The sequence below is a fragment of the Morchella importuna genome (genome assembly GCF_003444635.1).
Source record: "Morchella importuna strain M04M26 chromosome Unknown Morimp01GS011, whole genome shotgun sequence".
Lineage (NCBI taxonomy): Eukaryota > Fungi > Ascomycota > Pezizomycetes > Pezizales > Morchellaceae > Morchella > Morchella importuna.
In genome coordinates, this window is record NW_025763408.1 from 1,142,795 (window position 1) to 1,170,436 (window position 27,642).

Consider the following 27,642-nt stretch of genomic DNA (forward strand, 5'->3'; position numbering starts at 1 on the left):
GGAATGTACCGCTTGTGGACAATCTCGGTGTTGGTGATGAGCCCGGGATAATTGATAGAGGTCAATATCTATGGGAGCTGTGGCCGACGTCGTTGTAGCCGTCCAATCATCTGGCCCGCTGACTAATCCAGAAATTAATGAATGTACCTGCGCTACCTACTCCACATGCACTTAGACTTACTTACCTGCAGTGGATTTAATCAACCGTCTTTAGGTTTTTATTACTGTTACGAGGGGGACATTACCCATTGCTATAATTGTAGCTACGCTGGGTTCGTTATTCAACCGAATTCTGTAAAAATCGGACGTTTCCCCCCTAAAGACGATTAATGATGACCGGGAGATGTGTTTACTTGATTTTCATTAAAGAATGATACGTTTTTTCTTTAGATAGCGCGTATTGATAACTTGGGAAAGGTAAGTCTATTCAGGTATTGGCGAATCCTTAACTATAGTTACACTTTTGATTTCTTATAAAAAGCCAGGGTTTAGATGGATCGACCTTAATTAACCTATCGGATCGAGAGCTGCGTTTTTTTTTTATCAAGAAGATAACAATTTGAAAGTAGGTTTTGAATTAAGATACAATGTATTATGCCATATAAACGAACAGCCAAATCCCGAAACAATCAGACTTGATATTCCGTTGCTCTAGTCACTCCCACTGCTCATAATACAGAATAAAATATATGCCTAATGCCTTTCGTGTATTCGCTCGAACTCGGCTTGCAACACGCAGCCCCGCATTTACCCTTGACTTTTGATAGTCACAAGATTTAAGGAGGTTTGATCCTAACGAACATTTCCTAAATAGGTATGGGGGTGGAAAGAATAAAAATAAAAATAAAAATAAAAATAAATAAACGTTGACGGCGAAGTAGCTTTGATAGACATCTTGCGCAATCTCGTACCGAATCCCACAATAGCTCCCAATTAGCAGCGGTGACAATACACAGTTAGCTTAATAATATTACAGCGCCTTACCTTTGTAAGAACATGTCGCTATAGACTATTATATTCCATATCTGGCAGCTATGATGGGGGGCTCACGTTATAACCTATTTATACATTTCTTGCGTTGGTGGAGAGTGTGGTTGCAACGAAATCTATCCCATAGAACAGGGTGTACATCTCATTCATTTCGATTCATACTTCAACACCTCTATGATAATACTAAGGTTTCCCATAAAGCGAGAAAATCTACACAGAAAACGTTCAACCCGATAACGGGCAAATCCAGGGAAGTAGACAAAGCACTCGAAATTGAGCCAAAGTTAAAATCAACAGGTATCCCCTTCATTCAAGCAGGAGATTACTCAAAGAGCCCCAGCAAGCGTACAAGTGAGTGACTGACGACAATTATAAAACAAGAATACACAACAAAGTCCAACTTCCCTTACAAACATTTCTATTCTTTCAACTACCCCTTCGTTAGTAACATTTAATCAATCTTGATACTTCCGTAAATCTTCCTCACGAAAAACCAGCTTGAGAAGAAGCCAATTGATCCTGTGAGTATGAAGAACAGGAAGCCGATCAACGCACTGTATCCTAGGTACAACACGTTGCTAGTGAAACCCCCCAAGCTCAACTTTGATATCCAGTACAGGATAGCATTTAAGAAAATGTAGATCGCGCTTGCGCCGGCAGTGAAGAATGATCTCCATTGCCAGTGGTAGTTCTCCGAGCACAGTAAGAAGTAGATGAGCAGGATTGTGACTGTGGAGCAAGTAATAATCTATATTCGTTGTTATTAGGATATGTCAGGAAAGAATATTGTAATGAAGGGACACAAACCATGATGCCATAGCAAATGAATAGGAATCCAAACATGTAGTAGACTTTATGAAACCAGATGGAATTCATGATGAAGTATAGCTCAACGAAAATGGCTCCAAATGGCAGAATTCCCACTAAAAGCATGCTGGGAATCGGCTTTAAGTATGTGGATTGCTGTGGGATCTGGCGTGGAATCTGATTGGTGCGGACAGGAGGTTGGAATGCCTGGTGCAAGAATACATCAGCTCATAAACTATATCGGAGGACTGGAATCTTGGACCCACAGGAGCTCTGAATCCAACCCAACTTCCGCCGAAACTCAATGGTACACTAAGTATGAACCAAATGCCGACCAGTACCAACATGGTGGTCAAGGGCACGGCTCCAGAAGAATTTTCAAAGATCAAGAAAAAGTTGAGGAGGAAAAATGTGCCAAACACAATCCCGGGAATGAACACGGGGGTGAGTATGATGTTTCGCTTCCACGCTTCGCCGCCGAATGATTTGTAAGTCCGGGCGGAGACATAGCCGCCGATAAAACCGAAAAGCGTATATAGAAGAATCATAACTGTCCCCAAAGACCCACGATTGGATGGCGACAAAAATCCAAGAAGCGCAAAAACAATAGTCGCTCCAGTCATGAAAAATAGCTGTGCACCAGATCCCAAGAATATCGAAAGGAGCATGGGATTCTTCGGGGGACGGAAGACATCTCCATGAACCAATTTCCACCCAGAATCATCTTGTACGTCCTCATTCAAGTCTAATTGATTGTAACGAGCGATGTCCTTGCGCAAAGCTCTTAAAAGAACCATTCCTACCATTCCGGTAAGAAAAATTACGATAATGGCAGAATTGACGAGTGAAAACCAATGAATACGAGGGTCAAAGACATGAAGATATTTGTCCCATCTTGTGGCCCAAGCAGTGGGTGAATGCCTCCAGTATACAGTATAAGTGAATAAAACCTCAGTTTCCTGGTCCTGCGACAGAACCACAGGTGAGAGATCAGAGCAGTCGGCGCCAAAGTCACCAGCGCCTTCCCGAAGCTTAGAATTCCGGGACGAAGGCTGGACAACAACACCCACAACACGATACTTCTTAGTCGAGCGTGATGCCAGTTCGTGGTAGTCGATGAAGATATCGTAGTGATTGTTGAACTCAGCGATAGGATTATCAGAGTTGGGGTTCTTGATATCACCCAGCGGGAAACCTTGAGAATAGAACTCAACATTCTCCACCTCATCCCTATTCAAAGTGGCTGCTGGCAATCCGTCTATAAGCCAATTGATATTATAATTTTGCCAGATCCGCCTATTGACAAATTTTGCTTTCCGTGGATCAAATTTTTTAACCTCGCAAAGCGGTTTACAAGTTTCGTTCTTGGCCATCCTAATGTCGAACGGCGAATCAAGAATACGGTCCCCAAACAGGATGGACCCAAGCGACTCGGAAACCTTCTTGGGACCATTTGGGGGTCTGCAGAAGTTGAAAGCGGTATGGTAGTAGTCGTAAGAAATGACGGATCGGAGCTGCTGATCGGACTGTGAGAGAGTTGGCGTAAGACGGTTGACGTTTAGGGGAACCTTGCTTCCTTCGGTATAGTCTGTAGGAGCGACTCCTGGGAGGTAAAATGCTGCAGAGAGTGATGTGAATAGGGATACTGCCCCGATCACGGGTATCAAGGGGTTTGGTAGAAACATTGTTGTGGCTATTATACCAGAGCCTCACTGGAATAGTGTTGGTGATGGAGTTGTGGTGGGGGTAGGTAAGCTAGCACCCAGGCCACGAGGTGCTAAGAAGAACACGAGCACAGCTAGGACGCAGGAAAATGAATGCCAGTAAGTGAATACGTAGAAAATGAAGAACTCACTTCCTTACATAGACCTATATCCCGGGATGGTGATGTGAGCTTGTAGTACGATACTGTATTGAACCTGGCTTTGGTGTTGAATGTTCCCAGCTTTCCGAATTCGTAATTAGATGAGGCTGAGAACGAGCTCCTTGCCAAGAATCATTCTTTGCAGCGACATCATCGGTGTTTACCCACATATGCGCTAGTAAACTACGGATGGCTGATTCAATAGCTTGGCACGGCTCTTTACAAGGATACAATACAGTTATGGAATGCTAGATGTACATGTAGTCTCATACCGAATCTACACCTTGTGCCATCCCATACCCGTATCGGCAGCAAGTACCTATATGTATGTCTACCTACTTTATCATTGATTAACAAACTAAATTTTAAAAGAATAGGATGGCCCGCAGTAACGCAAAGTCAGCAGAACAGCTGAAAGACTTTAATTATTTTACCGCCATTCTAAGCAAGCGGAGCTCAACTATCTATGATAAAATTCACTTTAGATACCAACGAGGTACCATGCCTTCCGAGAGCACCTATCAAAAAAACAAAAGAGGAAAAGGGAGCTGAGGAAGGCTGCAAGGGATTGTAAAGTGTTGACTGCAAACGGAAGCATTATGGAGCATGGTAGAAACGGTAGCAACACCGCTAAAAAAAAAGTTGAAGTACTGGGTCTCAAGAAGTAACCTCATCTCTGCAAGAGGTTTTGGCTTGGGTGTTTATATACATATTTACCAAATATAGCGTAGCTCTCAATCTTCATCTGGGTCATATAAATCGAGGCTCAAGGAGAGCCCCGGAGGAGGTTGCGTTTCCTTCGGTCTTTCGTGATGTTGAGATTGTACTGCCACAGTCTCCACTCTAGTTGGAGCATCTCTTTGAGGTTCCACGTTCGTGCTCGCGGTCTGTCCGTTGACGGTTGGGTTCGAAAAGAAATCCGGAATAGGCAGGCCCTTCGCGCGCAATTCTTCCTCATACCCCATATGAGAAAGGGCCCCACGCTTCATGACTTCTTCACTTGGCCAAGGTGTGAATGGCATCTGGGAGGATGGATCCAGAGCAGTAACATCTTCTTCCGAAAGACCAAGAGGGAGAGCACGAGTGGCTTGTGAGTCTGCGTGTCCTGTGTCTCCGTTGCTGTTATTATTCATGGAACTATTTGAGTTATCGGTGAGTCCAGATACATGGTCTGCTGAAGCCGTTTGCGTGTATCTCGATGACTGCGGGGGACGTGTATATTTCGAGATTTTGCGAGCATATGTCAGGAGTTCATTGTAAGGTACCTCTTACTATGGGGTTAGAGATTTTATTTGTAGGAGCCAAGAAGAAATAAATGCCAAATACCATTGGATTGTGGGAATTTGGTCATGGGCACATTGAGAACCTCCTTCCGTGCTTCTGATAGAGTCTCAAGAAGCTCTGTGAGCTGTTTATTCAGTGTTTCTGAGGTTGCCCGAAGAGATAAAATTCTTTGGTGATTCTGCTGGTGTTCATCCACTAAACAGCGAATGTTAGCCAACGGAACCGATACTACATGTAGTCCAGTTCAGTGCGATGTGCGACGTACGCTGTTCAAGGCTCTCGGTCAAAATATCATCGGCGTTTACAACAGCTATTGCAGCCGGGGGAGACGGGTTGTACGATGACACGGATTCAACCAAACTCTCCAGGGATGTTTCAAGACTGTCAAATGACCTTTGAACAATGGCGTTCATAACTTGTGAATTCGGTGATTCAGGTGTATTCGGGAGATTTTCTTTGATCTTGCTGAGCGTTGATAACGACAAGGCTGTTGTTTGGGGGTTTGGGGAACACTAGCATTTAGTCAGCAATAGCCGGTTAGTACTTGAAATTCGGCGCATGTTCCTGGGGGAACCCAATACCTTTTTTTTTTTTTAAATCATGATTCTAGGTACAAAACTCTGCATGCAGTCATAGACTATGGCATAAGGGGAACCCAATACCTGTACCCTGATACTACATAGTCCGTACGCATAGAAGTATTGGGTAGATTATTGTATTATTTCGGTACAATACACATATTACACTCTTCAAGGTATGGATACAATATCCACATCACGTGTAGGTCCTCTTACATTCAAATACAGGAGATCTGCGGTCGTCATTCTAGATGTCGCAGGGCTGAGCAATTAACAGTTACGGCAGAAAGGTCCAATAAACTTCTTGGCTAATTTCAGCGTCCCATACAAAGCGTCTACTCTACAGATAGCAAGGTAAGTGATGTCCGTTAATGTGATAGTCTGGCCTTAGCTATGCCTCATACCCTACTACCAGAGGTACTTGTATTGATGTGGATGATCATAAAAGATCAAGATGAGTAGAGGGAGGTGAGGTAGCCCATCGAGTACAATAGACTGGCTAAGTGCGCAGTGGGCGTATTTACACAAGCCTTCTCTATGGCCGCTCTCAGAAATACATGTGGTGTAAGTGGGAGAAGCAGTGACTTGTAGGGGGGCATGGTAGTGTGATGAACGCGGTGACGGCGGCGGAATTGCCGTTACCACCATTCAATTACCCCTCCCCCTCACCCATCACTAACTCCCTCCTGTACCTACATTTCCATCCTGTTTTGCCCCAGTCTCCCACACACCACTCTCTTCCTTAAACCACCTCCATCCGCCATTACCACATCTAAAACTTGCACCTTCCCTCTTCCAATACCCCTCTATCGCCTCTGTCTCCCTACGCTTATCTGCATCCGACAACAGTACCGCAGTACCTGACTCCCCTTTGCTTGTGAAGAAATTACGAAAGAACATTTTCATCCTCTCCTCGAATCCTCCAACGTTCATCGGTAAAGGTTTTCAGTTCAGTTTTATAAACTCACCTGTCACTACCTATCTCATTCTATCTGCCGTTCTTCTAAGCCTGTAGCTGGCACCGTACACCGCCTTATTTCGGCATGGGTAAAACGTGTGTTGCTAGAATTTTCTACCTCTCTGTAACTCCACAATGAATTCCGCGATAGGAACTCTTGAAGTCATGACTGACACTTTTGTTCATATCTAGTCAGTCTAAACTTACGCAAGAGCAGCTTGCAGAGCTTCAAAAGGCGACATTATTCGAACGAAAGGAGCTTCAGCAGTGGTACAAAGGTACGTTTTAACAATCACATAACGTGGGAGCGAACACATTATAAGTTGTGCTCGCACACCCTCATGTCCCACATCTCTTTTCAACTCTGCCCTGCCTTCTTGAGTGCGGGAAGACACGAATTCGACCGGGTTTCTGCTAACTATTAATTTTCCTACTATAGGATTTCTCAAAGACTGTCCGTCCGGCTCCCTAAACAAATCGGAGTTCCAGAAGATTTACAAGCAGTTTTTCCCATTTGGAGACCCTACGACATTTGCAGACTATGTTTTCAATGTCTTCGACGCCGATCGTTCCGGCACAATAGATTTCAAAGAATTTATTGTCGCTTTAAGTGTTACTTCACGCGGTTCACTGGAAGATAAGCTCAATTGGGCATTTCAGCTTTATGACATCGATGGCGATGGTGAAATCAGTTACGATGAAATGCTACAAATTGTTGAGGCCATTTACAAAATGGTATGCATGATTGATATGCCCTCATTCATTGGCAAAACTAAATATCTCTTCGCGGGAATATAGGTTGGCTCCATGGTGAAACTTCCGGAGGATGAGGATACACCTCAAAAGAGGGTTGCCAAGATATTCAAGATGATGGACAAAGACGAGGTTGGCGTTCTTTAACAAGCGCCAGTCATAAGAAACACACTAATCACATTATCTAGAACGGGAGCCTAACCTTAGATGAATTTCGTGAGGGAAGCCAAAAGGACGCCACAATTGTCTCAGCACTATCTCTCTACGATGGATTGGTTTAATTACCTCATCATTTTTTCCTCAGCTCCCCTCTTTTCAGTTTCTTATGTTCGTTATACCACGAAACATTTTTAAGAGGTGCGAGAGGTGTATCAGTAAGACCTGTGGCTCTGGCTTTGGAAACCTTTATTCAAGACGAATAATTTCAGCAAGTGGCTGATAATGAAATATTGAGGGTTCAATAAAGTGGGTGGGCAAGATCGTACGCGCAGCATCGAGGGCATCTTTTTTCTTCCACTTATTCGTCGGTATTTCTATTTTTCCATGGCTTTTAACTTCCCTGAAGGTCTGCACGGAGTCGTAGGTGTTTCTCGTTTTCTACATTTCACCAGGAAAGTTGTATTCCTAATGGGGCTGATGGGTTCATTTTCATGTTTTCATATCATTACCACTCTCTTACTTTTCGAATTACTATTTTTTTTTTGAAAACTTTTATTCGCTACTCTAAACTTTTGACTACCAGCCACATATTCTCCTAAACTTGATAATAGAAGCTCCACTCAAGGTCCGTTTCCGATTGGCCCTCGTGAGTTGCAACCTCACCCGTTATGGACTAGTAACACAGCGAGTGATAAATGGTGAAGATGGCTCAGCTAGTGCCACTTAAACTACATGTATCAAGTAGATTCCATCATCGATTGATACACATATGAAGTGAAAGGCCTAAGTAATACATTGAAAAATTGCAATGAATCAAAATACGTCTCTAGTAATTAACGGAATCGTAGGTCACAAGGTCACTGCACATGCGTAATATAAGCTTTTGATCCTCCAATCGCAATGAGGAGCGAACATTATAATTGAGGTATCGGGAACTCGCGTGTTTGAACTAAGCTTCTGAGCGAAGCACGAGTTCATAGTCCCCAGAGATCCCCAGTTTTTATGCATTAGCTTACAAGAAAACCACATTAGTTGCTGTACCTAATGCCTATTTACCCCGAGAACAAGTATATCGGTGGCTACATACTCAATTTATTACTTGTTCATGTAGTACTAAAATAATGGAATATGATATAATATGGTGAAGAGCATGCCTTTTTAACCAATTTAGATTGAATAGGCCGGAAGGCCCATGTAGGTACATGTGTGGTATTGGGAGTACAAATGGACCAATCTAGGCATGAGCTCCGAGAAAAATATTTAACCCCCGTATGGTGGCGCGGGTGGTTCCAATGTCCTTCCTTTCACAAGCATAGGAATTCTCAGCCGTTACTTGAGTGGCAGGCTTCCCGAGGCACCAACCTTGAGTTCATACATGATATATTATCTTTAGATAAAGCATAAGTATACATGGGTTGGCAGTAGTACTATTGTTACATACCAGTACTCTAGATAGTGTGGCATTAACTTATACGACACGCAGCGCTCATGAGAGAAGATGAGAACCTGTTTCCCACTATGTACGACACGGTGATATCGTGGATGACAAGGCATAAGTGATGAGGGGTAAGGTTAGGGTACTAATAGAGTACCCACGCATTTCAATTATCACAGCACATAATCCGCTAGGTGGTGCCTGTTTCTCAGTGCATGTAGCATGTATGTAGCTGCATAGCCCCAGGATTTCCCCGTATCGTTCCTGTCCCAAAATCCCAGAAGATGCAACTAAACATGTATGCAAACGCAAGGATAGGGCAGCGTTGACAGTTTTCTGGAAACATTGTTTGAACAGATCTGGAGTGGAATAGAGTGTACGTCAGGGGAGGACCACACTGCAGGAAGGCCGATCATTTGTACGTAGCAGCTCAGCATCCGCGGACAGGTTCACTTTACAGCTAGAGTTAATGTGTAGGGTGTGTGTAGATAAATACATGTACTTACAGGTACTCACATATGGCAGCTGCCTAAACAATGATTTCAAACACCTACAATTGTGCGATAAAAAGGGATAAATAGAAATGTGTAGGTATTGTTAAGTTTTGGGGTGCTATGGCTCCTTTGGTAAGTGTGAATAAGTACATATAATGTGTGGAAATAAAAGCCGGAGTGAAAAAGCAAACAAATGCCATCCAACGAAGCATATCCTTGATTATCGACACTCAACAGGCCCAGGAGATACACGTATTAATGTGCACGTAGAGCAAACACTGACTGCCAACTCATAATTCACGTATCTCCCGATGTCGACTGTAACCAAAGCAAGCAAACCCCTACCACCACCACTATTTTTTTTCCCCCATGGCTGCTTCCCAGGAGAGCCGAGACGAAGAGAAAAGAGGTGCGGCGTCAATAATTGAGAGATGGGAGAGAGAATTGTAATAAAAGAGGGAAAATGCGCTGGCTGTTCTTAGCGATGGACACCTCTCGGACGGTACTGGCGTTCATTCCCCACGACCTCTCTCGTACAACATATACTCAAATATCTGTACTTCAACTCACTCAGTGGTCCGACCGTCGTCAACATCTCTCGTCACGATCCCTCCTCAAAAACCACGAAGGGTGATACGGCGTAGAAGCGAAAGAGTTGTGAAAGACGGTAGTGAGTAGGTGGATGAGAACAGACCAAGCACACGAAGAGGTCTGAGAACATTTACGCTCAACAATATCTTGTTCTCCCTCTCTCTCTCTTTAGCTGCCATGAACCACCCAACATCATTCGGATTCTCAAACCAAATGGAACGCAAGCCGGACCTCAACCAACATCGTCAGCATCAACCCCCAAGAACACCAAGTTATACCCTCCCATACCCATCGCCGCACCAACATGTATCGCCCACAAAGCATCTGCCACACCCTCCGTCCTCTTCGAGCACGTCCCCAGGTAACGATACATCTCCAATCCACTACGCCCCTTCATCGCCACATTCTTACGGCCAAGGCCCACCCTCGCTGAGTACATCCTCTATCTCAAGCTCCTCATACGCTGGGAGTGCCGACGGTGAAAGTACCAATGATACCGAGATTGACCTGGTCGCCCTTCTGACTGAGCGATTAGCGGGCGCATTTGACCCGTTGCAATTAGATCGCAGCTTAGCAGTTCAAGCTCAAACGTGAATACTCTACTTAAAATATTCTATCTCATCAAGTGGCTGAACTTCCGTTTCTAGTTCGGGAATGCTTAATAGTAAAACGCGGGAACTTATTGCACTTCAAGAGGAAGCTCAGGCGCGGTTGGCAGAAACCAAGCGGGCATTCCTGGATGGCATGAAGATTGCGAAGGAAGTTAAGTCGGATCTTGATTATGTTCACCGGAAAGTCAAGTACGCTTAATCCTGATATCTCTGCTTTAACCCGCTTTTATCAGTTGCTAACGATTCTACAATTAGGGTTCTGAAACAGAAAACAGAGCGGAAGTGAGTTTCCCGAACGCAATCATGCGAGTAATACTGAACGGGTTTATACAGATATCCCATTGAATACAACATGGCACGTGATCGCATACCGCCCCCATCCCAATGACAGCTCCACCATCATGTGTACATGTCAATTAGAGGGTAACAAAGGAGAATGGCACACAAAGGAGTTCCTCCCAATCTACTCCGTGTCCAAGTACTTTTCTTTGTTCTGGATGCAGCTTTTTAATGTTCTTTTCTTTCCGGTGTCGGGCGTATGGAGCAAACTTCTCTTCTGTTTTTTTTTAATCGCGTAGGTTATAGAGGTATCTGGAGTCAATGAACAGAAAATCAGGATGCGCGTACCAGGGATTGTATAGTCGTTTTCTCTACTTATGTAAAATATTCTTACGCCTACGAGGGAATGTTGCCCTTGAGCGTGGTGTTACTTTTATCAGTGGTTATCATCTCATCAGAGTTAAAATGCTGCTTACTTACGGCGTAGAAGCTATTTTGCTAAATAAGATGCTGACATAGCTCTGTTTTCAACAGTGTAAACAAGTAATGTAGCTGTGTATGTAAATATATACTCCGGAGACTCGCAGAGGAAAGATCACTGGTTGGCCAATGCGTCGCATGCTCAGTCATGTATTTTCAGATCTGGTGGTTTACAACGAGCACTGCGTTCGGTGTAAAAACCTATAGGGGATGGCCGGAATTGTGGTAGGGTGTCTATCTTTGGTCGACAAAGCGCCGGCGGGGCCGGTGATATTAGGCGTTAGGTTCTACGGAGGCTAGATAATTATTGACTGAGAATTATTCTTATGGCAACTTAGAGAATGGATGGATAGATACGAAGCGTTACATCACATCGGTTGTAAATGTCCTTGAGTCTAAAATTTAAAGGAGTGAAAAATACATAGATTATAGTGCATCTAAAGAAATATTCTCCAACTTATACCCTAGATGTAGGTACACATACAAGTGGGGAGTAGGTACATGTATCTACATGTACATGTAGGTACAGTACTGTCATATAAAAGGAATATGTATATGAACAGGGGTACTCCAAGCAAATAAACTTACTATGTCAGTACTGGGACTACTAGAATTAGCTTTCTCCGCTCTGTCAAGAAGCCTTCAATTCTTCCTCCCGCTTTGCTAGTATAGCATCTCGAGGTGTCGGTCTATCCAACCCAATAGGCACTCTCTGAACCAATTAGACATTAGCAGATTACAGGTCTCAACTACAAAACCCGGATATAGATCTAGCTAAAGAGAAAGAGTTAGTGAAGCAGTGTGCTTTGAATTCACAGGTCCTCGAAACGATTCTTCAAAACTTTTGCGAGTAGAATTAGCCTCTGTGCAGTCAAACGGGTCACATGCAAGGCAGTTATCAATTAAATAGAACAAAAGGGTTTCTGCATTTGGGGTTCTGGTATTGTATTTACCTTGATATATATAACAAGAAATGCGTAAGCGTGACCAGAAGCTACGAAAGGGAATAAGAAGCTTATATAGGAGCCATATCAAAGCAGTTAGACTCAAGATCAGAAGATTAAAGGTAAATATCGTGAAGGTTATCAGAAGGGGATGGTGGAATAGATTTTGTAGGTAGAGATATGCTTTAGTCTCGTGCCCAGACTTTTGGTCCTCGTTCTACGTGCCAAGAGAATTTCCTGAAAGCGATAGCACAATCCCAGCCATCTCAACCTCAACCTCAGCTACGCAACTCCTTAGCTGGATCCACATATCCTCTCGATCAAGATGGAGGACGAAAAGGATAATGATATCGAAACCAGTGCCCAGTTGGAAGCTATGGGGTTTACATCTTTCGGCCAACAACCGAAACGGCCCAAACATCGACATCATGGGCCTTCGGGACCTCCCGGATCCCTTCCAAGAGTCGAAATTCCAAAGGAAGCGGCTCCTGTGCCTCTGTCAGGAGATAATACGAATGCCGGAAACGAGGCCGGAGGGTCAGAACAGCAACGACACAAAGCATCTCGTAGCTATGGGCAGGTACGGTTCCCCCTCCTTCCGTGACTACAGGTAGTATTAAACGTTTTTATAACATTCAAATTTTTTTAGGGAGCCAGAGCTCGGGGGTCTAATAATTATGATGGCGACGTTAGTTCTGGATCTTCACCTGGGGCATTCTTTTCAAAGAGCTTCACAGAAAATCCATGGGAGAAATTAGAACAGAAGATGGGAATACCTGTAGGATTGAAGAATTAATTCAAATTGGTAGCGAGAACATTGTTAAGACTATACATAATTGGTTGAATTATTGTTTCCGGGTAGAGTGGGGGAATCGCAATGCTGATATTTGGTGTCTGTTGGGCCTATATATATAATAGGTATGCTAACCCTCACCCATAAAGCCTCACTACCACTAGAGTAGACTTATGTATAAATAAACAGTCCAAACCAGTGTAAATACGTGTTGCTGTTGCTGTGTCCGGGCTTGTCCACGATATGGTTAGAGCAAATCAAGTAGATATTTTTATAGACCGCTAATATTAGACCTCAAGCGGCAACGGGGCCTGTTAAACCCTCTCACTACAATAATTAATGCAGGTTACTAGGACTATAATAGAGCGTTCCAAAACTTCTTCAGACTTGCAATTCAGGTATGATCCAGACAAACTACGTATAGTATATAAGATTTAAGTAACACCAGGTACATACATGTACTAATTCTCAGGTGGTGACAGCGAACAGACTTTAGTATCATTACTTTCCAGCTTGAGATGATAGCCAAGTGCGAGTGATATAATGTGATTGGGATCACTTTGCGGCGGGTCCCCCAGGACATGTGGGCTTTTAACGCAACTGGCTCGGCGTCAAGAGAACTGAGAGTGAGAGTCCATGATTGAGATCCCTCAGCCTCGAACGAGGTTATGGATGGTTCAATAATGGCTTCTAATACAACAACTCTTGCCATTAGAGGCATAGAAATTATAGTGAGGCTAGAATGGATTAGTATGGAGCACTCTGTAGATTTTTCTAAAATACCAAAGAGTGTTACTCACTTGTTTATTTAGAGTCTTTAAAAGTTATATTTCATTCATTGACTTTTTATTCCTTGGAGCTCACGCGTGACCAACCACTCTAAACTCAATGTTGTTATACTTACTATGCATTGAGATTATATAGAACGAACCATATAACATTGCTCTTTGCTATAGAAGACTATGTCAAGTATAATAGAGCCAGTTGTTTCTGTAATTGGGGTAACTTCTGGGGAAAAAATGGATGAAAAAAATATAGAGACTGCGGTATAAAATAGAAAGTCAGGTTGTAGATTAATAAAAACATCAGCAAAAATTGACATGTCGTCTTGGGACGCCTGGGCGCCCGAAATGCCCCAGATGCCCCAGATGACCCAAGACTTGTGCTTACCTGTAGACCGACGGCTGTGCGCCACGCGACGACCGCTCTGTGTCTTTTCGTGAAAAGACGCACTCAAGGCGCAAATCACGTCTTTTCGGGACAAGACGTCGTCTCTGTAACGGCAATATTATCTGTTGGCTAAAATGATAGGCCGGATCGTGAAGAGAAGGTATCACACAGTTGAGCTAGGATTTGTAATGGGGTTTCTTTCATGTTCTTTTGGTTTCCATTACGCGAGGTATGAGTCATCAACGGACTAGGGGTTGGATATATAAAGGGGTGTTGTCTCGTGCTTTTTCATGTTTTCCTTTCCTTCCTTTTCTCTTCACGCAATTTACTGTATTTACCCTCGCAACACCAAAACTTTCGAACAACAATAACTTTTGGCCTGCACTCCCGATAAAACTTTTACTCGAACACGATCCTGTATGTCAATAGACCGCGTAATTTATTCGTATCTTATCACACATCTGTTCGTACGCGAAGTTATTCACGCTCTAGTTCCTGAGTTGTGAACCCTCACCTCCTCAAACCCTCGCTTAAGCCTCGCGACTGCAGTGAAAACAACAACCTGGCCTCACCAAACCCACCCAACCCACCAAATACTGTGGGAAAAAAGAGAACTTTATCAGAAGTCTTTCCCAACCCAACCCGAACTGGAACATCAGTGATGTCCCAACAAGCCTCCCTGAGCTCCTGGTTCGCAGGAGCCCCCCACCAGGAACACCGGCACCCCCCCGCTTCCCTGACACCCAATCAACCCAACAAACAGAGTCCACCCCAGTGGAACAAACCCAACTTGGCAATGAACCTTTCTCCATCTTCGCCGAACACACCCAATACAATGAGCCATATGCACCAAAATACGACTACATTCACCCCAGCATCGTCCCTGATGAAACCCACGCCAGAATGGACCTAAACTACGTATCCTGGGTAGTTAGAAACGCCCTCACCGTAGCGCTTGAACCCATCAACCAAACGACTTAACAAATCAACAAGGGCTTAAAAGCTACCATCGAAGTCCTATCCGTCCAAAACGAGTCCCTCAAACACACCGTTGAGATCCTGGCCAAACAAATGTTTGAAATAACAAAGAACCAGGACAACATATCGGAAAAACTCCACCGCCTCCAACAACAGCTCACCAACCTCTCCGTCAACAGGCCCAGTAATCAAGCAGTTACTGAAGGAAGAACTGCCGTAATTGCCGCCGTCGCTGCAGCCACCATCACCGCCCCTACCACACCCGCCAACAACCTCAACCACCCCAACCACGCCCAACAGCCAAAAGGGAAAGTCAAGGAAACACTGACTCCACCGGCACCGAAATCTTATGCATCCGCCGCGGCAGGAAACACGAATCCCGAATTCACGACCGTCACGAACAAGAGGAAAAACAAACCCAAAGCAGACCCCCTGTTCAAACCTGAAATCACCAAACTCAACAGGGAAATTGTAATCGAAACAAACAAAGAACTCTCAGTCACCCCATCGGACATCAGACTAAAATAAATGCAAAAATCCAGGACCCCGACTGTCAACTAATCGCTGCCCGGAAAACAACCAAGACAACATTATCCTGGAATCAAAATTCACAACCCCAGCAACAAAGGTCCTTGAATACAAAAAGGAAATCGAAACCGCCCTGAACGAATTAAAAGTTCCCTTCGTCGACATCCGGGTTAACTCCAGATGGTCCAAATTCATCCTCCACGGCATCCCTACCTCCATAGGGGAAGCATTTGATGCAGGACAATTCCTGGCCTCGGAAATCAGAAACAACTACGGCAACACTTTCGAACTAGCACAAATCCCGAGATGGTTATCAAAACCAGAAGCCAAAATCGGGAAATCACACTCCTCCATGATCATCGCCCTCCCCGGACAATTTACCAAAGAAAACCTCGGTCTCCGATACCTCACCCTCATTGACAGAAACTGCAAAATCGACAGCTACCTCCCTGCAAACCCAGAAACCCAATGCACCAAATGCCTTGAATACAGACATAGGCAAGAACACTGCTCCCACACCAACAGAAGATGTTGACATTGTGCTGAGGAACACCAAACCAAGGACCACCCATGCACAGAATGCGCCGGGGGCCTCAGATGCTCACACACACCCATCCGATGCTATCACTGCAAGGCCCCCCACAAAGCAACAAATAGCAACTGCCCAGAACGAACCAAAGTCCGAATCACAAACAGACTCGGACCAGACACAAACCCAAGCCCGCTACCAATACCCATAGTTATCCCGGCCCAAGATCCCCACAGGAAGATGCAGCCATGGATAACTCCCAATGAGTTACAATAAAAGGACAACGGCTATCGCACAGCAACTCAACTGCGCGAAAAATGAGCTCACAACAAAGTCAGTAGTGGAGGAAGCAGAACAGGACCATAACATACTTTTTCTTTTATTACAAGAACCATGGAATAACAATGACGGCCACCCACCGGAATGCCCTCTTTTTTACCTTTTTACAGCCAGCAACAAAGGCACTAAAGCTGCTACATACATCAGAAAACACGCCAACCTAAGACCAAAACACCACTACACCCATACTAACTTCATCGTCTCCGTTACGGTGGAAATCCAAAACCAAAAAACACAAATCCTCAACATATACTCACCAGGACGAAGCGGACCCTTCGCAGAAATCTTCCGACAAGTAACTACCATCCAAAACTGCCTCGGCATGGGAGACTTTAACAGCCACCACCAACTTTGGTACGGACACAGATCCCACGACTACACCAATACAATCAGAGCAGACAAATCCGGATCGAAGAAGCTCAAAAAATGGTTTGATCGACAAAGGTTATCCCTACTCAACGAACTAGGCGAATTCACACATTTTCCCAGGAACAACAACAGACCGACCATTATCGACCTGACATTGGTCAAAGGACCGATACAAGACCACGATATCCGCTGGAACATCGATCGACACGAAGCAGGTTCCGATCACGGAAAACCGATCCTGCAACTACGAATAGAGAAACCCCCCCACATTCCCAGGAAACTATGGCATTGAACGAACTGGGAGAAATTGGAAGAAAACATCTCAGGCCTCCATTTCCCCTCCGAAGCATGGAAAAGCCAGAATCAGACAAAACAATCGGTCGACTTCATCCTCGAACATATAGATAACCTAATAGACCAAGTCACCCCATGGAGCCAAGGACATCTCAAGTCCAAGAAGTGGTGGACCCCATAGCTGAAGAAACTCAAATCAACCCTCAACACTCTAGAGAGGGAAAGCCAGAAACACCCAAAAGGATGAAGACAGAGAAACCTTCAGGAAAACGAGCAGGAAATGGACCGCAGCGATCCGCAAAGCCAAGGCAGAAGAAAGGGAGAAAGAACTCACGGAGGCCAAGGGAAGCGCCATCTGGAAACTAGTCAACAAATGGAAAAAGAGGGACACTACCATCGCAACTATACAAGGTGAAGAAACGTTTGCGGGGAAGTGTCAAGCTCTAAGAGCCCAACTCTTCCCCACAAATTGGACGTCCCCCAACAACCTCCACTCCAAATCAGACCCCCCTCTTTTGACCTTATTGACGATTTCCAGGAAGTAACAACAGAAGAAATCACATCCGCAATCAGATCATGCCAATACAAACTCAGGATGGCTCAATATAGTGTGACGCTCGCCCTCCGAGGCAGAGAGCTCACTAGCAGAGGTGTCGGTAGAGTGACGGGTATGAGCTAGTAAGTCAACTAGAGTAGAACGTAGCTTCGAGGTTTTATTCATCGTCGAGCTGGTCTTGTAGATGCCAAAAGGCTTGATGACGATAGATGTTGGAAGGTCCGTACGGGTGGGGAAGGAGTCATGAAGATCCTCGTAGAGGTCCTGGGGATTAACGAATAGGGCACCGATCGGAACGGTATCGGGGGTAGCAATGTTGGAGAGAGGCGGAGGGAGTGCTGACATTGCAATATTGGGTGATAGAGGAGGAGGGTAAGATGCTACGACAAGTGCGGCGAAAGAGAGAACTAATGAAAGTTGCAAGGCCTGTCAAGATTTGAAGAAGAACGCTTTATTTGAGGGGTGCATGCAGTGAGAAATGATCATAGACATGCCTAGACTAAAAAACAAGTCTCACATTGATGGATCATTCCAGCGGCCCTACTGGCATACACCCACCACACCGCCTCAAGTCGCCAGACTGGATAAAGAATGTCATATTTTATCTGTATGCCCCGAGGTCTATTAATGTTAATGGCTCGTTTCGCAATAATTGGTCGGCCTCGGTTCTGGTTGGCTGAAATTGAAAAGGGCATTTTGCTCTTCAAAATGTATGTATAACTCCATGTCAAAAATCCTGGGACAAGCCCCCGTAGCAACTCGCGGTTGCGTTGTCCATGATTATTGAACGAGAACTATACCTACGGGCTCTGCCACTGAGTGAGAGGCCCTGCCCACCTGAAATAGGCGAGTACTCTACTCGTCTTATTCATAGCGTTGTGAACACCACCGCTATTGCATGCCATACAAAAAGGTTGTCTTGGCTATTTTTGTGTGTATGTAATGCCGGTTGTGTTCACAAACGCTGTGAAAACACGAGTAGAGTATTGATAATTTTCCCTCAGGCCCCTATTTCCGGCGAGTGTGACGTGCTCGCCCCCATGAAAAAGTAAAAAGATGAAGGTCTGATATTGTGAATATTTTACAGCTGGGGAACCTTATATCCGGTGCACTTTTTGACCTTAGTTCTAGCGCCAACTCCTCGACCACCACAACCCCTAAATTATTTCTCTTCCTATGGAATAGTTCTTCTGCTTGTTCTCTACAGTTCTATAGAGAGATAATTAATTTAGGTGTTGTGGTTGAGGTGTAGTGCGTCATTAAATGGTATACTTTAATGGGGAGCCCACTCAATGTCGCCTCAATTATTGCCTAATTGGATAATTCTCTCTCCCAGAAGCGTGTACTATTACATGATTAGGATTAGTAAAGCTATTATAGAGCCAATCAAAGATATCTTGGCATTGGCTTTCTTATTTTAATCCTAAAAGCAGTAATTAATTGTATTATAATTACCAAACTGAATGTCGCGGACACCCCGGGTATAGGCTTCCCCAGCTATATATTAAACCAGCTGGATGCACGTGCATGATATATACTCTCGTAATGAAAGTAACGGAAAAGTGAAAGCTTAGTACTAAAAAAGGTGCGATACTAGAGTGATAGGAAGAAGAACAAATTCCTAATACTAAACAAAATGTCCAATAGTGTAGGTACCAGACTCAAGACCTTGTATGATCATGGTCTGTGCCATTATGAAGGGGTGGGCCGTGCTTCGCTTTGCGCTTTGCAATCAAGCGTAACCCCGCATTTCCTGTATTTTGTACGCCCGCAATTCGCCTCTGTCCACTACATGATTAACTGAGGAGAATTACACATGGACATCTAAACAAAGTGCGGCAAAAAAGATCGTTCTGAGAATAAGACTAGTGAGCAGTAATGTAGTTTTCGCCTCTAGCTCTCGCCACCCAAGAAGAATTCTCTCGCCTTTTTTTGGTCGTCTGAGTTAAAAATTCATAGTCACACGGGTTTAACCACGATGACACAGGGCCGCAAACAGAGAATAAAAATAAAGGTATGTACTCATACTCCATTCTTACTGCGGGGCGATTGAGGCCAGTGCGCGGCAGCAACTACTCGCGGCCAGCAACAACAAGAACCCGAATATGCAGCTGCAAGTCCTTGGTGTATTTTTGACTTCTACTCCAATGGAAATTGCAGATTAGGACGTGCATTTTCGGGTTCTTGTTGCTGGTCGCGAGTACAGAGTCTGGTAGAATTATTGCGAAAGTCAGAACTAAAAGAGTGGGCTTCTTGGTCTGTGCACTGCAGAAATTCCTTCAAGGGCCAATATGACTATCGGGTCACGGAAAACCCACTTTCGCGATAATTCTACCAGAGTCTGTAGAGGCACAACGCGCATCCCACATGCACAAGCCTGAAAGTGGTGTTAGAGCGATCTGGTCGGTGCAGCCGATCTCACCTTCCCCAAATCAGATAACCATAATAGAGAGCCAGCTCTATTTGCGCAGAGTCTCTATTATGCCATTAAACGTTTTTCGGGGGCCATATAATCTATCAATGGATAAATGTCACCCTACCTGCAAAAGATGTCTTGTGAATGACCCGCCTTACCCGCCCAGAGGTCAAGGTCAATGACCCTTATCTCAGTGATGAATTCTACTGCCGCTCAAGTAAAGGTGCTGTATATTCCTATACACACCGATAGGCCGCCTTTCTAGGGTATGTATGTGCGCTTTGACAAGGGGGGAGGAGGGGTACATCTTTTAGAGAAAACAAACACGCCACTGATTATATAAGATACTCTGGTATTCTCTTGAGCCCATGGCGGCAACGACTGTTTATAAAATCGTCAACGTACCACCGAGTCTAAACACAAGGAATTATCCACTCTAAAGTTGATCACACACCTAAACGGATCAGGTTTGAAGATATTCTCATGAAGCACACTTCTTTAAGCGGGACTAACACGCCTCTCCAGAAAGATGGATAGCGAATATCCTGTAGTCTTCTATTATATGCAGGATATCGACAGCTTGATCGATACCCTATATTTATCTCTTATTGAGCGCAACGAAGCACGATTCTATCTCACGCACAAGGCGATGCAGAATCACACGAAACAATACGGTTACCCTTCCACTACGCGGCCCACTGGCAGCTTTGAGAAGTTCAAAGAGCAAGTCCTGCATGGAAACAAAAAGGATATTCGGTGGACCCAGAGAGCGCAGTGGACAGCTGATGTGCTTTACCATAGGCACATGAGCATGACACAACCAGAAGATCTCCAAAAAGCCATAGAAATTATTGAACAAGAGGATCAACAAGTTCCACTGTTGATGTCGAATCTAGTCCGACTTGGGGCATATCTGATTGAGAGGTTCGAATGGAGTCATGACGAAGTCGATGTTGAGCGGTCCATTGACGCTCTAAAAGTTGCGCTTGATTTGGTACCATCGAGCCACCCATGTCGTGGTATTGTCGTTACACTCATGATGCGCAGTATCTCCGGTAGATGTCACACACACTTGGTCAGCTGGGTTGGCAAGATGTCACTAAAATGATGACGCTATGCAATGAACTGAAATCATTATCACCAACAACCGAACAGTCTGTGTTGGTTCTGGGGGCAAGCGCGATGCTAGACGCACACGAAATGAGTGACCAAGGCATTAGTCTACTTCAGGACGTTATTAGGACTTTGTCACGAGATGATTACAAAAAAGGCCTTTCCCAATTGGGGTTGGCATTCATAAAGCGATTCAAGCGTTCTAGAGTACTTTCGGATATAAATACCGCAGTTGATTTGCTGTATGAGGTGGTTAAAGATCCAGAGGGAGGGGGAGACCAGTCAGTCTATCTGGCACATCTGGGTCTGGCATTCCTTACAAGGTTTGAGGTCCTAGGTGATGTCGCAGACCTCGAGAAATGTATACTACAATATGAAGAGTCAGTGAAGTTGGGGATATCAGATGATAGGACGCGATCAGGGATGTTGGCCGAGTTGTCAGACGCAATTCACTTGCGATATCTGCGATTGGGGGAAGTATCCGACCTTGAGAGATCCGTCGATTTATCAAGAAGGGCGTTACGCGCTATGCCTCAGCCTGGTGACCATGATTTGAGTACGCACAACCGGTTGCGTCGACTAGAATACATCGTGGCCATCAAATCCAATATGCTCTATCAGACCAGACCCGGACGTTATCACCAAGAGGCGCCAAATGCACAAAGTTGTATAGACCATGCACTTCACATCTCTCGTGAGTCGCTGAGAAGGGCTTCGTACGCAGCACCCGAGAGGTTTGATTTGCTATCTAGCTATCATAAACTGCTTAGGGATCGCGTCAAATCTCATGAGCAAGCGGCGGATACTTTACTAGAGAAAATTCAAATAGAAGAAGAGAGATTTGTACTCATCCCACTAGATGATGATTCTGAGCGCTTGGAGAGCTCCGCGGAGATCGCCGCCGACTGGTTCGCGTATCATATTGTCTGGCGCCGGGATCAACCACTGGGTGTTCTAAAGGCAAAGGAGATTTACAAACTTTGCAAAATGGTTTTGAGGTCCAAGCTTGCGACACCAAAAAGCCGGATAATGTGTTCATTTCTTGCTATGAGTGTTCTTATTGCTTGCCCTGAGCTTATTGGAGGTCAGAAGAGATGGGAGAAAGCATTCACAATATGTGCGGAAGGAATTGCAGTTCTCCCCACAAGAGTGCCTCAATATTGTCAACGCAATCACCGACACCGCGCGCAAATCGATGGCCAAACTCTCGGATCAATAGCGGTGTCCGTAGGCCTAAACGCAGGAAAACCAGCATCCCATTGCTTGGCAGTCCTTGAACAGAGTCGAGGGATTATCCTAGGATTCACAATCGACTGCAGGAGTACTACAGGGAACCTTCAGGAGCTCCAGAAAATAAATCCTGACCTTTTTGACAAATTCAATACCCTACGTAGCCGTGTCGACTCCCCAAGCGAAAATCGTGAAGAGCTATTATCTAGGTTTCCGATTAGCCCCAGTACTTTAGAGCGGAGAGCCACGGAAGAAAATCTAAAGCGACAGAGAATGATTAACGTCGATGAGCTTTCAAAAACATTGCAAGAAATTAGGGGGCATCCGGGATTCGAACGGTTCCAGTTACCGCCTTCTTATGAAGAGCTTATTGAAGTTGCCAAAGACGGCCCAGTGGTGATTGAAGTGTGTACGAGCACTCGAAGTGATGCGATAATTGTCACAAGATCGTGTATCAAGTCTATACCACTTCCCAATCTCACCCACTCCGTTGTTGCGTGCCGTCGAATCAAAGAGCTCAACACCAAGATAATTCCCGGAGGAAAATCTTCGTACCAATTAAGATCCGCGAAGATGGAAAGGTTTCTGATTTGGCTATGGGATACAGCGGTTGAGCCTGTGATCGAGGAGCTGAAGACGCAAGGCATCGTTTCTTCAGGCGATGTGCTTCCTCGGATATGGTGGATTGGTGCAGATATCATGGGTTTAGCTCCGTTTCACGCCGCTGGGGACCATTCCCCTGGATCAACCAGAAATACTCTAGCCTACGCAATCAGCTCCTACATCCCAACACTTAAAGCCCTCTCTTACGCTCGGGAGAGACCTTTGGCATTCCCACATGGTGACTCGAGTCTGCTCATTGTTGCTACGCCTAAAGTGCGCGGTCAATCGCGACTGAACCATGTTAATAGTGAGGTTGAGTCAATCGTGAATCTGTCACCGGAATGGATTAAGACCGAGATCCTCAATAGTCCCAGTTCCGCTGAGGTACTCAAACAACTTCCCTCATTCGGTGCGGTTCACTTTGCATGTCATGGATTCTCCAATATTAATGACCCTTTCAACAGTCATTTGTTGCTCCGGGACGTTGAGAATTGCACCACCGGTGTTGATAGATTAAGCGCTGAGGCAATATCAGATTTTGTATTGGACAAACCGGAGACTGCATATTTATTGCCACCAGGGTTTAAGTCCGAGAGCCTCCAGGGTCTAAGCGCCGATGAAACACATGAAAGACTCGTCTCATTAGGCGCATTTCCCTATGCATGTCCAATATATTCTGATGAGAATAACCCTTTCAAGAGCCTTTCGCTACCCCGTGGGGGTAAGGATTGCACCTACGGTATCGATATATTAACAGCGGGGGCAATATCAGATATCAACATGGAACGGGCACAAATTGCATATTTGTCAGCCTGTTCTACCGCCAGAATTTCATCCAGGAAGCTTGCAGATGAGTCAGTTCATATAGCTAGTGCCTTTCAACTTGCCGGATTTAGTCATGTACTTGCAAATATGTGGCCTTCGGACGATGATGCTTGCCTAAATGTTACTACCGAGTTTTATCGTAAACTATTCGGAGAGTAGCATTTCCGAGAGCGATTGTGGGCATCGAAAGGTCGGCGCTGCGTTCCACTACGCAGTCAAGAAGTTAAGGGACAGCTCATGAAAGAACCTCTGCTGTGGACACCATTTTATTCATAAGGCGCATGAGTTTAGTTTTGAACTCTTTACTTTAGCCTAGTTCGAGGGGTAGTTATAAATTATGAGGTTTTTCTTGCTCAATATATTTCGATCTTTTTTTCACTTTCATATTTTTGTTCCTACTCTCTTTAGTACACCCAACCAGCTTCCCTTCTTTTGGCGCCTGTGTCAACACGGTCCGGTACACTGGCGAATAGCAGCATTGGTCTTCCATGATGGGAAATATCTTTCATTTTTCATAGTGCACATTAGAAAAGCATCCCACTAGTAACAAACGACACAATGAGTAAAAACTTAAAATTGCAGCAATATTCTACACTGCGGGTAGCCCCAACAAGTTCTTTAACTGAGAAACCCAGTATTTGCTGTCTCCGGCACTTGAATTGTCGGTTTGCTCAAAGCTAATTAAACACAAAGATTTGTGTGCTTGCTCAGCACATAATGGATTTCTAAACTATATAGTCTTCCTCATCGTCATCAGGAGCGTCTCCTATTAGTTACAGCGCAATACGTTAATACATGTATTTATAATATTGATTGCATATCATTCAACAAAGAAATACTCCCGAGATGGAAGGGAACTAGCAACAAAAGGCGTGTAGCTATTGCAATTGATGGATATAAAAGAACAAACATTGGCAGAACCACAGCTATATTTTTATATATGAAGGTCGGATTTCCTTGATACCATTGTATCTGCATGAACTACATGTACATACTAACGCTACTCATAGAATAACTTAGAGTTGCATACTAGAGCTAATATATCACAGATTACATAAAAGGAGAGAGATGGATGATAGCCTCCTTCGGCATTACTCACTCTCCTCCGGCTTACGCACGCATCTTACTTCCTTCCTTCTTTCCCCTCTCCTTCGCTTGCTCGCTCCCTCGTTTACCCTCATTCGCCTCACCCCTAGAAGTAGTAACTGGCCCAGCATTCCACAATGTTAACTCTCCACCTACATTTACATTCCATGAGAGCCTTGTATCTTGTGTATCACTAGAGTTAACATGCTTGATAAGGCACCCACCGAGAAAACCATGCTTTCGCGTAGAGCAAGTGCTGATTATTAGTTGGTCTGTTCCCCGCTATATATACAGGCTAGCTTGTAAGGAGGTGTCAAACAGTGTCAAATAGTAAAGGTCCCGCTGTCAAAGAGGAATAGTGTCCTGCCCGGGCTCCTATAAGATAGCATGTATTAGCCGTATACTCGACATCAATTGAATAATACTCGTACTCGTCTACTCTTCAACAGATCCGACTGAAGATATTATGTCAAAGAACCTCTTAGCTCCGGTAGGATGCCGTGATTTGGCGCTCGATTGCGAGTGATGGCCCATGATTTCGATACGCATATTTTTTGTTTTTTTTGTTTAATTCATTAATTGCTACGATACGCATAGCTTAAGATGCTGATGGGAGCGGTCCCTTCATCAAAAATCTCTTACATCATTTAGGCACCAGTCATATATAGTTGACGTTCCAGATAGATCCGGGGAGCCCGCCGGCTCTGCCCTGCCCGCATATGCCACTCCAGACACTCCACCACAGGTAAGGGTAAGTAGTATACCTCCCTGCCACCCGAAAAACATTATAAAGTTTTGTGGGGGTTAAGACGGATAAGACCGTGATTCTCGTAAGGGTGGCCGTGGAGGATGGCCGAAGCGCGACAGTCCATGTCTTCATCGTCTCTGACTTTTTAAGCATAAGACCGATAGCAGGGTTCTCAGGATTTGGGGGCCCTTGGCTACAAGAGTTAGAGTAGAACTCGAGCTGTATCTGTCAGAGGGGGTGCTACCCGAACAGAGATGAGCCTGGATTGATTATCTGGCGCCCCCCCCCCCCCCCCCCGCGGTACCCTGAATAAAATATGACGGATCTTGTTATGATGTTATTACATAGGTTACGTCTGCGCCGCTGTGTGGCCTCCACCCCCATTGCGCTTGTTCCGCCATTTGTTTTTGGCGTCGGGGATCAACCATTTCGTTCCCGACTTGAATCCAGACACGATTTAAAGCAATTACGACTCCTGGGTATATAGATATATATATGTATTTCAATCCTCAATCTATCTACGAATTCACGTACCTCAACCATCTATGGTATCTGTAGATATACATCAACAGCCGGTGTTACCTACCATTCTGTGAAAGCGGATGGTGCTGCGTAGTGTGGTCCACGAGGAATTGCCGCTCGAGGCCTCGCCTCGAGGTCACTGCCTCGAGGCAGCTCAAGGCACGGAGTCTACGAGGTATGCATGCTCGAGGCAGATCCTCCTGCCCGCCTCGAGCTGATCGAGGTTTAGGTAATCATACTATTAATAGTATTTGCCCAACAGGACCACCACCACACCACACCACATCTATATCCTAACGGTCGCGATGAAAGCTCCGCCTATTGTAAGCGATTTCCTTTGCCCGCAGCGACACTATTACACCAGGATCATAATTTGACTGGAAACACGTCCCCTTAGCCGCCGATGACAGTTGTTCTGCCAAGGCGAACATCATAGATACTCACTCGTCGTGTTCGGGAGGCGAGTGATGCATAATGACTGACGCACCGAGCGAAAAAAATGTTTTTATCGTTCCCACGCCTGGATCGTCCGCGGCTCGAGGAGAAAGAAAGCACACCCCCGTCTACACGCGCGGAACAGCACCGAGAGTACAGATATCCACCACAACCTCAATTCCGGCGGTCATGCCAAGCACCACTACTAGGTACAAGCACCCACCGCACCCGGCCCGCTGTGCAACTTCTGTATGCGGGCGGATATATGTATATCCACATGCAACTGTTTCTATTCGGTAAGCGCTTTGGACCTCAATCACTGCAGCTGTCGCCTCGGAGGCCGGGCCCCGGCCAAGCCATCGCATCGGTGTTCCACCTGTTGCATAGCCAGCTACTAGCTAGCGTCGGCTTCTACGCCGCCTCGGCGAAACAACGGCTGGCATCTAGGCCGCTTCGCGTCGGGAGCGCCGCGCCTGCTCAGTGTTCTGTGCGCGCGCCGAGACTCGCCGCCTTTGGTCCTGCCGTGCAATTGCACAGCCAAGATACATGTATGTATATACCTACTTGACAAGACATCGGAACCGGGTGTAGATTGCGCCCCGGCGGCAGTGCCAGTGTTTGGGAAAAGTCTTGTCACGGTGCCTGGATCTACCAACTCTAGACAAGTAGTGGACCCGGCTCTCTGGCCCATGTGTTGTGTGCGCGCGTTGATTCGGTGTGTCGGCGTCCGGACGTTGGCGTGGTGGGGCTGGGGTGGTTACGTCAGCGGTTCTTGGGTCGGATCATTGACATTTGCAATTGGGGGTGAGGGATGGATGCGGTTAGCGTGGTAGGGCTGGAGATGGGAGATTGGAGGATTAGAGATTGATCGAGAGAGACGT

General features: G+C 45.2%; 8 protein-coding genes across 8 annotated transcripts; 5 read left to right on the forward strand and 3 right to left on the reverse strand.

Moving 5' to 3' along the window:
• Positions 1–1,441: 1,441 nt before the first annotated feature.
• LAJ45_04688 (uncharacterized protein) lies at positions 1,442–3,482 on the reverse strand (the record flags this gene model as incomplete). The annotated part of the gene is made up of 3 exons (XM_046114265.1): positions 1,442–1,738; positions 1,798–2,004; positions 2,064–3,482. 3 exons carry the CDS (start codon positions 3,480–3,482, stop codon positions 1,442–1,444), a joined length of 1,923 nt encoding a protein of 640 aa, XP_045972787.1.
• Positions 3,483–3,831: 349 nt separating this feature from the next.
• On the forward strand, positions 3,832–4,243 carry LAJ45_04689 (uncharacterized protein; the record flags this gene model as incomplete). Its single annotated transcript, XM_046114266.1, has 4 exons — positions 3,832–3,839; positions 3,926–3,986; positions 4,034–4,157; positions 4,227–4,243. The coding sequence occupies 4 exons, from the start codon at positions 3,832–3,834 to the stop codon at positions 4,241–4,243; spliced, it is 210 nt and encodes a 69-aa protein (XP_045972788.1).
• A 152-nt stretch (positions 4,244–4,395) lies between these two features.
• LAJ45_04690 (uncharacterized protein) lies at positions 4,396–5,358 on the reverse strand (the record flags this gene model as incomplete). The annotated part of the gene is made up of 3 exons (XM_046114267.1): positions 4,396–4,928; positions 4,988–5,140; positions 5,211–5,358. 3 exons carry the CDS (start codon positions 5,356–5,358, stop codon positions 4,396–4,398), a joined length of 834 nt encoding a protein of 277 aa, XP_045972789.1.
• Positions 5,359–6,566: 1,208 nt separating this feature from the next.
• On the forward strand, positions 6,567–7,515 carry LAJ45_04691 (uncharacterized protein; the record flags this gene model as incomplete). Its single annotated transcript, XM_046114268.1, has 6 exons — positions 6,567–6,577; positions 6,674–6,759; positions 6,921–6,935; positions 7,020–7,216; positions 7,280–7,366; positions 7,423–7,515. The coding sequence occupies 6 exons, from the start codon at positions 6,567–6,569 to the stop codon at positions 7,513–7,515; spliced, it is 489 nt and encodes a 162-aa protein (XP_045972790.1).
• Positions 7,516–10,090: 2,575 nt separating this feature from the next.
• Positions 10,091–10,912, forward strand: LAJ45_04692 (uncharacterized protein; the record flags this gene model as incomplete). The annotated part of the gene is made up of 6 exons (XM_046114269.1): positions 10,091–10,274; positions 10,332–10,391; positions 10,449–10,503; positions 10,561–10,713; positions 10,780–10,806; positions 10,858–10,912. 6 exons carry the CDS (start codon positions 10,091–10,093, stop codon positions 10,910–10,912), a joined length of 534 nt encoding a protein of 177 aa, XP_045972791.1.
• Positions 10,913–12,552: 1,640 nt separating this feature from the next.
• LAJ45_04693 (uncharacterized protein) lies at positions 12,553–13,023 on the forward strand (the record flags this gene model as incomplete). The annotated part of the gene is made up of 2 exons (XM_046114270.1): positions 12,553–12,807; positions 12,877–13,023. 2 exons carry the CDS (start codon positions 12,553–12,555, stop codon positions 13,021–13,023), a joined length of 402 nt encoding a protein of 133 aa, XP_045972792.1.
• Positions 13,024–17,801: 4,778 nt separating this feature from the next.
• On the reverse strand, positions 17,802–18,128 carry LAJ45_04694 (uncharacterized protein; the record flags this gene model as incomplete). Its single annotated transcript, XM_046114271.1, has 1 exon — positions 17,802–18,128. The coding sequence occupies one exon, from the start codon at positions 18,126–18,128 to the stop codon at positions 17,802–17,804; it is 327 nt and encodes a 108-aa protein (XP_045972793.1).
• Positions 18,129–20,343: 2,215 nt separating this feature from the next.
• Positions 20,344–24,129, forward strand: LAJ45_04695 (uncharacterized protein; the record flags this gene model as incomplete). The annotated part of the gene is made up of 4 exons (XM_046114272.1): positions 20,344–20,416; positions 20,642–20,666; positions 20,725–21,193; positions 21,259–24,129. 4 exons carry the CDS (start codon positions 20,344–20,346, stop codon positions 24,127–24,129), a joined length of 3,438 nt encoding a protein of 1,145 aa, XP_045972794.1.
• Between the last annotated feature and the right edge of the window lie 3,513 nt (positions 24,130–27,642).